Below are 13,584 nucleotides of genomic sequence, written 5' to 3' on the forward strand. Positions count from 1 at the left end.
CTCTGTCTTTGAACTTTGAAGATCGTTCACTGCTTGTAACATAGAAAGGATGGACATGATATTTTCCTGCTCTTTGTTGTATTTTGGTGTAACTGTTTGCAGTTGTCTTACCCTCATACAGCCAGTCAGCAAGGCCATTGAAGACAACTCCCTCTTGGCCAGTGGAAACCAGGCGGATCGCTCGGCTCTCTATTGTTGTTTTGTAGTAGATGTTGTTTTCAAATATGAAGATCTGGACAGAGAAATGCAGAGCAGTGGCTATCATTCCTCTCTGTATCACTGTATGTAATCTAAAATGATCATGTGCATTGCTCCATTGATTTACACCTAAGTTTTAATTTCAGCCTCTGCACATCACATTTTTCTAGCTTTTGTACGAGCCCTTACGCCAAACCCACTTGTGGCTCTTTTCACAACACGACTTAATCTTAATCCAGATAGAAAAACAGCTACCCGACTCAGAGACGCTTAGAAGCTAATATAGTCTCAGTCAAAACCTGCCTTAAGCACTGTATTAAGGGATATTTAACTCATAACGTTTTGAGTTGGATTCTCCTCCAAAGCAGTATGAAACTCTCACTGTTGCTAATCAAGTCACTGGAGCTAGCTGACGCCCTGCAGGCACACACACACACACACACACACACACACACACACACACACACACACACACACACACACATACACATACGTGAAGACATAAACAAGCAAAAACACACCATTTTCCCCCCAGTGTTTATTGAGACATTATGCTGTCTTCTGGGGGTGGACGATGTATGAGCTAAACTGCGGGTTAGACTGCTGATTTAGGCCCTTAGCACCAACGATGGCATAGCCTGAAGAAATTAAGACACACCGCTTGCAGATGAGCGTGTGACACTAAAGGCACACTCTGTCAATCCACTCCAGTGCTTTCGCTGCTTCGCCTGGTGCCAGTATGAGCGAGATGAATGTGGGATTGATTGGTATCTGAAGCTCTGGCTGTGTATGGCGTCACTGGGCAGCTGAAACCTCTTACATTAAATCTAAGCCTCAAATCGCCACCACAAGAATGAAAAAAAGAGAAAGACTTGGCTCCTTTCACTCTGATCTATTGCTGCTGTTGAGAAAATCAAAGTTTTATATTGTGGGATCAACATCTGAGGAAAACAGATCAATGCAGGGCTGTTTAAGGCAAAGGAAGCTGGTGGCTGGCGAATGTTGCAAAACAGCCATGCGACATTACGAAAATCCTGGCCAGCTTTCAGGGAGTTACATAACAATTGATTTCTCAATATTTTAACTAACATGAATTATACCTTGGCAAAGCTGCAACAAAACTCAACCTTAAAACTTTGATTCAGCTTCACAATATTAACACCAAATGATTTAAAGATACATATGGTCTCCAGGTTCAAAGGACTCATTGGCAGCGGAGAACTCATTATAGCATTTAGTCACAAATGATAATGAATGGCCTCTGAAAACTGGAATCATTTCTGAAGTAGTTGCCAACTTCAACTAAATCAAGTGATTTAGATGAGAGAAAAGAGAGAATAAGAAAAACCAAAAAAAAAAAAAAAAAGCCATTTCAAGAGGGTGACGAGATGAAAGTAGCAACCTGTACCTGATACCTGTGGAGCTCAAATAGCAGGGTTTCTTATTTGTGTTTGAGTGCGTTTTTTTGTTGTTAAATATGGTCCATTCTTGTCCAACAAAATTTTAATTTGGTTTTATTTTTTCTCTTAAATCCAACCCTCTCATCTTCCCCGTCCTCTTTTGTGCAGGTATAACTTCTTTCTCAGGTATATGTTTGTGTGTGTGTGTGTGTGTGTGTGTGTGTGTGTGTGTGTGTGTGTGTGTGTGTGTGTGGTTGTGTGTGTATGTGTGTGTGTGTGTGTGTGTTTGTGTGTGTGTGTGTGTTGACCCAGCCTCACTGATTGCTCTGTCACGGTAGAGTAATTGTTTGCAGTTTAATGAGGGGAGCATTGTGGTATTCATCTCCCTGCTCCTCTCACTGAACATCTGATGCTTCATTGCACACAGCCATGCTGCCACAAACACTCACACACACACACACCTTTCACTTTTCCATGCTGGTCAAACACTTGATGATAAATTACTCCAAATCAGATAAACCTAATGGAAGATCATTATATTCACAAACCATGGGTAAAAAAAGAAAAGACGTCCGACATCGTCGGGTCAGACAGAGATAAAAGACAAGAGCTCATCAAATTTTTCTCGCATAACCTCTGCTGTTCATTGAATCAAATGCGGAGCTACAGTAGCAGCATTCCGAAAGGAACAATCAGGTACACTGATACCATATGCAAATTAATCTGCTTTCCTCCCTCGGCAGGCAGAGTCTCATCACACACTTAAGATGTTCATATTTTCTCACAGCAACGTATCTCTAATTTAAGCAAGTGATATGATAAGATCAATTATGGGGGAAGAGAAAGCTCTGAAATAATAGCTGATTAAACTCAGGACTATCTGTTGTCTAGGCACAGCAGTCCAAACAGAAACTAATTTAAAAGTCAACATGGTAAAAAAAAAAGAAAAGAAAAGTGGAGTATTGGATTAGGCGAGAGAATAAAACAAAAGATTATCAGGTGCTTGAGTCAATGGCACTTTTAAGATCTTTAAAGGGTAAGGCAAAATTTGTGATTTGTCTTACTGTCAACAAATCCCATGGAAAGACCAAAACAAACAATGTGTCTGTCGTCTCTCAATACTTTCTCACTTCTAATACTCTGTACGTGGCACCTCAAAGCCCCAAACCCACTGACTCCTACTGAAGATGTATCTCTTTAAAGAGGGTCAAAAAAACATAGTTTAATTTTGAAAAAGGCATAGTATTATCCTAAATTGTACATTTGTTGGGACTATTTTCAGCTGCAGATTAAAACACATTTGGTCCACTAGTGAGTGTTTACAGGCGTAGGAGGGTGTATTAGGAATTGACTCAAAACCAACTGCATTGCCGTGTTTATTGTAGGAAAAAACATGTTACTGAGTGAAATAGTGAGGCTTGATTATGTGGTCAATCGTGAATGTGGAATACCTTAAGCTTTAAAGCGGACCGGAATGATTGAAACTGGGATACAGTGATCCGTGACTTAAAATGAATGTTGGCCAGGGCATAAAGTGGGGGGGCCAATGGCCCCCTTCCCTATTCCCTACCCCCCTACTTCCGATGCCCATGCTCGGGCCACACCCATCTTAGAACTCAGCCTTCACAAAGAGAAAAACAGAGAGACAGACAGAAAGACAGATATATGAACGCCTGCCAAAGTACTCAAAACTGCCTCTGTGGTAGTTCCCGCTACAGTAGAAATGATGAATGAATTAATGAAAAAATGAATGAATGGAAATGCCAAATAGACCTGCGGTGAAACCAAATTGAAGACACCGATTTTGTTTGCACAAAATTGGACAAACTGTCTCCAATCAACTGGTCTGTTTTACAAAATCTGTCCCCAAATGTGGCTGATGACACACACACACACACACACACACACACACACACACACACACACACACACACACACACACACACACACACACACACACACACACACACACAAACAAACACTCTAGTCAAGTGTCATATGTTTTCACCCCTGCAGAAATCTCAGACTGTCCAAGCCATGGGTTGTGCCACAAAGATGCCATCTGCCACTGTGGCTTTCACCAGCTCATGTGTTGTCATGAAGTGGTGAAATAAAAAATATTTTGGTTTCACGGTGACACTGACGAGGTCAACGCAAAGACAGTTCCCCCTACTGCATTAAGGACCCTTAATGCAGTTATTACAGTGTAAATAAAGCTCTTATTGCCACACGTCTGTTCTACTGTGACAAACCAGAAATTACTAGTGAGCCTCCTCTGCAGTGCCAGGCTGACAGATGTCCACCATTGTACCAGTATTCAGTGAGTGTAATCTGGAGTGTAAGGCCGCCTTACCAGCTGCTGACCTCGGGGTCCCCATCCTGCAAATTGCAGGGCAGCCTCATGCACCTCAGGGGGATTCAGAGGCCAAGTTTCCCTGTGGAGGCGGCACATCAAAGAATCAATTCTGTGTTTGTCTGTATGTACACTGTATCCACAATGCATGCTGTACAACTGAATATAAATGCACAATCAGAGCAAGGAAGTCATTTGTTTTTTGGCTTGCTCCCTCGCTGTACGCTTCATCAATCATCCACATCCTTTTTTTAGCACAAGCTGACTTTGCTTGGCCCACTGCAAATAGAGAACAGTGGGGAAATAAGCAGACATAGATGGATGAAAGGCTAAAAACAGGCCAGGCCGAATGAAGCGCACAAAACTAAACTGAACTCAAATGTATGTGACAGCGAAGGCAGGTAAATGGGGCTGATGTTATTGGACTGTCTGCATGAGGTCAGGCTGAGGGTATATTGTCCAGTCAGAGATCTGTGTGAGGAAGAGGACAGACAAAGGACCAAAAGACAACAGACAATAAAGGAAGACGCGACAGAGGTGAGTCTTACTGTGCCACAAGGCTGTAAATAATGTACTTGGCCACATAGGAGTGTTGGTAGACCTGTGGAAACAAACAGCATCACAGTCAAAGAAGGACAAAGTCTGGAAAAATTATATGGTGCAAGGTAGTACTCAGAGGGGGTTTCTCACCGGTTTTACTTCAAATGCAAACAACACATGTTGCATGTCTGGAGATACTTGGTATTTGGCGGCTCTGGATCTGTCCTGGATGGGATCAAAAACACACACAGTAGTAACACACCCCGTACAGTAGCAGCAGAGAGTACACTTACTGCTTTTGAAGGAAATTGTAGGCAAGATGACACTCACAAACAACTGATTCGGAACAATAACCATTCTCTCTTTTGTGTCAGCATCAAGCTTGACCACATCCCCGTCCCTTGTACGATACAGCAGCTCATTGTCTGTAAATGGCAAATGAAAAACAACAATCAGAGAGGGAGATGGTATAAACTGCGCTAGTGTATAGTTTGTCCTCCCAGATTACTTCCATAGCGTCGTTATAGAGTCTTGTCCTCCTCCTTCCCCTTTATCAAAATCTTGGTTAAGACAGATTGCTATTAAACCTGCACAAACTGATTATTTGGCCACTGTGGACATGGACAACAAGTAGTAAATACATCAGTGACATATTATAACCCTTTTAATTTATATGGCAAACCTGTTAGCAAATAGTTGCTTATTTACACCAATCAGCCACAATATTTAAACCAGTTACCAGTTTAAATGTTTAGGCTGATTAGCAGTTACAGAACAACATTATCTTTCATTAGGAGTCACCTGATGAATGTACGTTCAATATTCACTCTCCATTTAGCTCACATTTGCCCTCCACCAACTCCTGGGGGAAATATCTGGTTCTTTAGCTGCTACATGCTCCACTATGTTCACCAGCTATTTGTTACTTTGTCTGCTGTTTAGTGCTGGGCAGTTAGCGTAAAGTGGGTTTCTTAGATTTTTTTTTATAGCGAAAACCGTTATATTTTAACTTGCTGTAAGCTAGCAAACATTGCAGTAATATTCAAGCAGTTGTTGCTCTTGCTGTTCTGTGTAATCCTGGCTTATATGCTGACTGCTAGGTCTATCTTACGTGATCGAAACACCTCCCTCGTGGTTGTATGCCTCTGCCAACCAGTAGAGTTGCACTTTACAACAATGTATTTTCAGATGCATATATGTAGAGAAGACTTTGAAGGAATTTAATAAGAGGTATTAAATGATTTGTCATAATTAGCATATGAATTCTTGAGTTATGGCCAAAAATGTGTTTACTGAGGTCACAGTGACCTCGCCCTTCTCCTCAGGGGATTTTAAACTAAACTCTCCGTGTGTTTTCTTTAACGGATTGATTTTTTCAGAAATATCTAAAATTTGTTTCCGTGTGATAAAACATGAGTGTTCAAAGAGAGAAATTGCAAAACAATTGCTCAACAAAGAGACTGTTAAAGTGCCTGGCTCAAGCCATGACACAAAACAAAATTGGTGATGCCTGTTTGTGATGGTAGAAATTTTCATTTTGCAGGGTTGCATACATCTGTTTCACTTTATTGCCAAATTTTAGTGACAAACAAAGGACAAACAAGAGTTGATAATGTTAGTGCATATTGAGTACAGGATGGGAAATATAATTAAGTCATAACAGTTTTATAGTAGGATCTGAGCTTGGAGTCATGAAGAGTAGTGATGGCAATTTAGTTGCCAAAGCTGGTGCTTTTGTTTCATGTGTAGATTTAGCAACAGATGTTCCTTGTTGATGGCCTGTTTTCATTGCCAGGAAATATTATATTCTGTTATATCTTAAAAAAAAAAAAAAGAATTCGCCAGACAAACAGCAACAGCTCTTTGTTTTAGAGATCAGTCTGAAGGTCAAGTCCTTGTGAGAGCCTGTGTGAGAAACTCAGAGGTGAGTCAAAACACTATAGAGGCAAGCGGTGATCAAAGAGAAACGGGGATCAATTACGCATTGCTTTGAATGACGCCCACAAAATATTGATGAGGAGGACTGAAGTGTGTAGTTGTCCCATTGGGCTTCTTATCAGACGGTCATTAGCACAAAATGGGAGTTGATTGCATTAAACAAAATACAGTGTCACACAACTGATTGTTTCGTCAGGTACTATGGACGTTTTCATCATGGCCGTGAATGAAGGGCACAGAAACACAGGAACTTAACTAATTATATGTTAATAAGCCGGTAATGTAATTAATCAGGGGAACAATCAGCCCTGTAGAACACAAGGACCTATGTAAGGTTGTAATGTGTCTGTCAACACAAGCAGGAGATGTGAAGTTGCATAAGTACAGGTGATAATGTGAATTTATTTATAGGTACACATGCATTCAAAAATATACATGCCAGACACCAGATGTATTTATGCATAAGCAGTTTGTACATTAATGTGTGAGCCTGGTTGTTGAACCTTCTGATTTCAGTGATGCAGTTTGGACTTTTGTCCACTTTTCTAGTTATATTTGGTTGTCTTAAAACACAACAAACCCTTTTTGATAATGCGACTAACTCTCTGTAATCTGAAAAAAAAATCTATGAAATCAGTTGCATTAAATGTTGAGAAAAAGCTTTAAATCTGGACACTGAGCAACTTTTTAGACTTGGTTATTGTAATTCAGACCAGAGCGGACTGAATTACTAAAAAAACTTCCATATTTAATGTGTGTTATATACAGCAGTCTTTAATACATTATATACATGATATCAGATGACCAGCTGTCCTCTATCATGTGCACTGATTACAACCAAGTACGTTATTGTTAGTCTGCTTAGTCTAAAAAAAAATACTGAGCATGACAGTTCTTTTTCAATCTTTGAAACAGTAGTTTGACAAAAAATCCTTCACTCAAGGTTCTCTTGCTATTTCCCGAAAAAGCTAAGAAGTGGTCAGTGGGGTAAAGATTTATTTGTAAAATAAAAAAATATCCATACTCAAATGACTATCAAACGACAAAAAGTACGTTGTTAACAAGGCCTGCTCTGAACCCCAAACCTATATGTCAAAACCAGATGTTAAAAGGTGTATCTACTTTATACACCATTTTCAACACTATTGTGAAAATAGACAAAAATTTCAGTTCAGTTATTCACTTGAAAGATATATCAATATTCTTTTCAGACAGCCACAAACCGTTAACTCACATCTTTAATTTTCAGTTTTTTGCTCTAGTTCCCTTTCTTTTTGCTAGATAAAGTACTTTTTAAACTCAGTTTTCCTGCACCCATGATTTCTAAAGTTGCTTCAGTGATCCCCAGCTCTGGATGCTGTCCTGTGACAACCAAACCAAACATCAGTATTACTCTTATTCGAGGCATTCCTAGTACTTTACATCAAATTAAAGTATCAATATCCCCTGATAAAAATATAGATAACAAGAACATATTGTTCACTGGTAGTAGTTTTACTGGTCACATTGCACAGTAAGTGTCTCCATGCAGACGCTGAAAATGATTTCAAGTACTTTTCCTGATGAACACCAGAGGGCGCTGAGTCCACTGAATCCAATGTTCATGAGCTCAGCCCACAGCCAGGAGCTTCCTACTGGCTACATTGTCAAGGTTACAGAGGCCACAGCAAACCCATTCTACTGTACATTTGTTCAATTTAGACCATTTTACTGTACGCCTTGTACACAACATGCTCAATTCGTAGTACATACTATATGAGCTGCAAACTGGTGTATCTCTTTTCTATGTAGACAGACAAAAAAATCATAGCTAGAATGAGTTTGTGTTTATCTACATAATGTTGCATAACATATGTGTCTTATGGAAGGAGGATCACAGTTATCGTATAAATAATCCCAACATAGCTTTGATTTTTCTTTTTAGCAACTGTGAGGGTTTTTTTTTATGAGGATAGATATGGATCAACTAAAAGCCCAAGATCTCTGTGTGCACAGTTCAGGTATACAACCATTAGCTACAGAAAAAGGCAGGTTTAATGATCTCTCTGCAGAGGAAAGGCTTTTTTTTGTTATGTGATTTAAGCGAGACTGAAGGCAAAGTGAGTTTCATATTTTATTGCTCATTTTCCTACTACCTCACTTCTCTGCTCTCATTTAAATCTTGTAACCACAGTACACAGTCCAACAGCTATTTATCCTTAGACATCCCATATGTACACATTAATTTTAGCAGAACTAGTTACTGTGCGCCTTTTAAATTGAATGAACTGCCAACAACCTTGAGATAGATTCTTTCATTCCCCTTGGAGATTTTAAAGATTTATTACCTGATATTTTTTATGACACTTGTTTCTATTTTGTTTCTTGATTGTTGATGAGTTCTTGTGGTTGGATGATTGGAAAAAAAAACGGTTGTGTTATTCAGCTAGTTTTTTTCTAGGACGGAAACTGTTTTTGTGGCAGATTCTGTTTCTAGAGAAAGGAGACAGAGTTCTTTGTTTTCAATGTAATGTTATATATTTCTGACGAGTACTGTTTCTGCACTGCATTACTTTTTGGTGAAGTACCTGTGGGCTGGGCACTTGTATGTGCATGACACAAGCACAACTACTACCACTGATATGTGGATAATCTGTCAAAATACTTCAGATTTTAATACCAATGATATCGTCGTATGCAAAAGTTCGGGCTCCCCTTGGCAAAGTCCATATTTTGTTGGCTTTTGAAGTGAAAAGAAGTAAATACAACCCCTGCAGCAAACAGACATAAATTCCTAAAGCTGTATATTTCCAGCCCCATGCTTACCAGTCAGTTTTAACTTCATCTGTCCATAGCACATATTTCCAAAACGACTCTGGCTTATCCAGATGTTGCTTTGCATACTTCAAATGTTGACTTTTGTGATGAGGTCGCAGAGGACGTTCCACGTAAACCTTGTTTGTGCATCAACTCTGTACAGGTGAATGGTGTACCACCACTCCTGTGTCTGTTAAACCTTCTTACTGCTCCTCTTCAGTCATACAGGGGTTTTGGCTTGCCTTTCCTGGTCTTCCAGATCTTGTCTTGACTTCTACAGTTCCCCTTAACTGCTGTTTCTTCATGACAACTCAGACTGTTGAAATTTCAAGCTGGAAGTGCTTTGATATCTTTTTATAGCCTCCCCTTATTTTTAGGACTCGATTTAGCTTCATTTTCACATCCTCAGTCCGTTGCTTAGAGGAGCCCATGGTTGTTGTACTTTACCACAACGTTTGAAGAGTCAGAGAATTTATTTCATTTATCATTAGCTGGCAAATCCTATGACAGCTTTAGATCTGCCTTATTTCTATAAGGGAGACACTTCTTTTTTTTTTAAGTTCATGAAATAAAAGCTAACAGTACCTTAGCATTCAAAACCCATTCTTTAATGTTTGTTTGCTGCAGGGGTTGTATTTACTTCTTTTCACTTAATAAATAAACAAAATATAGAATTTGCCCAGGAGTGGCCAATCCTTTGCAAACAAATGTTAGTTCTGGGTTGTGGACAACAGTGATGCTTGTCATAATGTGTCTGGATGTGTTTTGTGTTTTGAAATGAGAGTTAGATCCTAAATGTCAAAGACAGACTGTTCACTCACCACTGAGCCATTTGGCATCTGGGTCATGGATGTGAAGGTCTGGACCAAAAACATCCTCTATAGTCACTTTCTTCTTAAGGGCAAGGCTGTCATCTTCACCTGTCAAGTGCATCACCAAAAGACATACAAACTCCCATAAATTAAATATGATGCACAGAAGCTCACCTTGATATTTATAAATGTCTTGGTGATTTTTGAAGAAAAACTTCAAGAAGCTGTCCTTCAGTCATATGAGATTTAGTATGTTTACTAGTTTCCAAGGAAAAAAAAAGAGGAAAATCTTTTGCCTTTTTCATCTGTAAACTGCTTTGCTCAGGGGGCCGCAGCCTCATACCAGAGACTGTCACCATCTCACTACAATGTACTCCTTTTTCTATCTCTTGAGATATCAGCTCCTACTACTAATCCCCACTATAGGTAGAGCAGTTTGGAACAAGACACAAAAAAGAAAGGGGCATCTGGCATGGCTCTACTGATCTGAGAGCAGCAGTTCCTTCTTCATTTTTCAGCAACAGGCGGGCGACTCCTTCCATCCCCAAAGCTCAAAATGGGATCTGAAGCTGACAGCTGAACTGCAGGTGGAGCAGACAACAGGGGAACACAAATGAGTTAGTGCGGATGTGAGGAAAGAGACGCAGCGATTGTGAGAGGCCTTTAACTGTCTTCTACCACACCTTTACTAGGGAAACAACCATTAGACAAAAGTTGTCACAATGGCTGACAGCCCAGTCTTACTATACAAAACAGTAAGTCGACAGAATCTTTGGCAGTCTTGACACCTTGACTGACTGGAGGGATCTGAGTGTGTAAATACCATGTTAGACATTGTCAAATGTTTATCGGCTTGAAAAATCCGAGAAATTCTCTTGCCTGCTAAGAAGCTACAGAGTGAGGAGAGAAAGCTAATTTCCAACACGAGGCAAATGGTATCTCTAATGCTGTTCCAATCTGACAAATGGGTAGAGCCATTACTGCATAATCAACTCCATTAAACAGGCCTAAATGGCATAACACATTAAAAGGCTCATTACCTACCGAGATGATGACCCTGCCTCTGTATAAAACTGGTACACAATCACCAACCAGGAGAAACCATGTCATCTGTAAAAACTTGCCCCCATTGAGAAAAGGTTATCAAATTAAAATAGCCGCCTGCTCTGAAAGAAGAAGCTGAATCCTGCTGCAAACAGGAGAAAGAAAGGGATTTCATCTGAAGTGTGTTTGCAATGATGAATTACAAGCCCAGCATGTGTTTACGATGTTTGTATACTGAGGCAGCAAACATCTAAACAGGTGTGTGTGAATACTCTCTGTTGGCCTTGGTTACTTAGCAGGAAATCTAAAAACTTCACATTTTTTAATGGAATTTGGTGTAACATTAGGCCATGGCCCATCAGAAACAAAGATTGGTTTATGATGAGAATCATGGAGTCTTTGCAACATTTGCAACATCTGGCACATTGCATCCCCTGACTGTTTAGCACTTTGTTTATTTTGATGTATATTCAGTCCAAGCTGCATATATAAACATTTCGGAACATTTTCCACTATTAAAGTAATCACTTGAGAGGATTGCGCATCCTTGGCAGAGGTATATTGTCTCTCAGTTTCATCTGAGGCGTAAAATGTTTTGCTCTTTCACAATTTAAAGTAGACGCTGTGTCGAATATATGTGTACTGATGCAGAGAACAAGTGCAAGTGAGAGGGACTGAATACTGTGTGTGTTTTTGCCTCCATCAGGGAAATCATGATTTATATCTCATCTGCTATCCTGTTTGTTACCAGGCTGTCTCCAAAACTGCAGTGAAATTTGATGGAATATTAGGTCATGGCCCAAGAAACAGTGATTAGCTCAAACCTATTGCCAAACAAGGCCGTGAATTCTGGGTGAGTTTCCAAAACCACAGATTATCAAGTTTTTTTTTTTGTTTTTTTTTAACCTCCAATGCTCAATTGCTAATGGTTTTAAAATTCCTGCTTTCTATAATATATGTTTGGTTACGGTAAGAGAAAGATGGTGGTTGCGGTAGATACACAATGGTTAAGTTATGGGTAGGGTTAGGCAACTAAAACACTTGGAAGAATTTAGCGAAAGATCGTGTTTAAAGGTGAAAATTAATTACAGCTCTGTGACAGGTGGACAGACCTGTCGAACACACCACACGCCTATCCACCACCTCGACCCCCTCACCATGCCTTTTTCCGGGCTTGGTATGTACACTCCGATTGCTAGCATATGTGTTTGAGAGTGTGTGTGTGCTGTACATACGAGGAGTCAGCAGGATGACAGAGGTGACAATCAGGGAACAGATGATGAGGATGACCAGCAGGGCGATGGCTATCCCCTTCCAGTTCCTCTGAGGCGGAGCGCTGCCCACAAGGTCCTGAGAAGCCAAAACATTACATACATTACGCTTCTGCAAACACGCATACAGGCGAAAATATCACCTTTTAAGCAGTAATAGATAAAAGGATTTTACTGCTGTAGGCTTGCGGTTGCAGACACAACAGGCGGAATAATGAGTATCTCTCTTCACACAGCCCAGCAGTTGGTAGATAGTGAATCAGAGCTATTCGAAACACATATACTAAAGGACATACAAATCAGAAGTGTGGGAGGCAGTAAACAGGTGGCCTTGTAGACTGCCCAATATTCAAAAACACCAATCTCGAACTTTTTGATCTAAAAGCCCTTTTAACGGTTTTATTGTGCAATTTCTCCAGCATAAACACACAAAAACTCACCAGCATCCACTTCTTGAGTACCTCTGTATCTGCACCAAAGCAACAGGGGCAGACTGTTTTCTTGAACAAAATGTAGATGTAGGTCAAAAACCACTTAAACTCCAGGCTGTCTTTCGCTTCCTTTACTTGTAAACGTACGGCATTGTAATACCATCACTTGACATGTGAGTGGCTCTATACATGTTCTAGGACAGTGGCTCCCTGCCTTTTCCGTACTGAACCCCACAGCCCTGACAGATGAACGAAAGTGGCCATTCTTCAGCACCACCTGTCGTTATAAACTTTATGATATATAACACTATTAATTAATAAAAGTTTACCACTTGGAGTAACAGAAGGTGCGCGTTCACCCATTTAGGCATTAGTTTAAGCCATCTCTTTCAACTAGTTATCCAAGCTTTTAGCTAAGTATTTGAACCATTTATCCATTTCTTTCAACTTCAACCATTTATCAACTACTTCTTTCTCACCATGACAAATATTTCAGCTGTTTATCCATTACTTTTAGCTAACCATCTCACCAATCTCCTGGTAACTGCAGGGCGACTCCCATGTGTGCGTTGGGAATCACTGCACCAGGATACCTTTTATGAATGAATTAAATGTGCTCCCAGAGGGTTGAAGGGGTTAAGTGTCATTTCTATTCAATTAATCCTCTCAGACAGTGTGTGTGCACAGACACACACACACACACACACACACACACACACACACACACACACACACACACACACACACACACACACACACACACACACATATGCACATGCATCTCCCCGGTCACAGTCAGTG

At 40.1% G+C, this 13,584-nt stretch overlaps 1 protein-coding gene across 1 annotated transcript in view; it reads right to left on the reverse strand.

Moving 5' to 3' along the window:
• Nucleotides 1-13,584, reverse strand: part of dpp6b (dipeptidyl-peptidase 6b) — a 60,202-nt gene that overhangs the window by 10,683 nt on the left and 35,935 nt on the right. Inside the window, exons 2-8 of the mRNA XM_040143950.1 lie at nucleotides 12,317-12,431; nucleotides 10,047-10,145; nucleotides 4,822-4,916; nucleotides 4,642-4,716; nucleotides 4,500-4,552; nucleotides 3,952-4,033; nucleotides 112-232 (exon numbers count right to left, since the gene is read on the reverse strand). Coding sequence (XP_039999884.1) covers nucleotides 112-232; nucleotides 3,952-4,033; nucleotides 4,500-4,552; nucleotides 4,642-4,716; nucleotides 4,822-4,916; nucleotides 10,047-10,145; nucleotides 12,317-12,431 — 640 coding nt within the window. The remainder of the gene's footprint in view (nucleotides 1-111; nucleotides 233-3,951; nucleotides 4,034-4,499; nucleotides 4,553-4,641; nucleotides 4,717-4,821; nucleotides 4,917-10,046; nucleotides 10,146-12,316; nucleotides 12,432-13,584) is intronic.

Source organism: Xiphias gladius, chromosome 14 (assembly GCF_016859285.1).
Source record: "Xiphias gladius isolate SHS-SW01 ecotype Sanya breed wild chromosome 14, ASM1685928v1, whole genome shotgun sequence".
In the NCBI taxonomy this organism is placed as follows: domain Eukaryota; kingdom Metazoa; phylum Chordata; class Actinopteri; order Istiophoriformes; family Xiphiidae; genus Xiphias; species Xiphias gladius.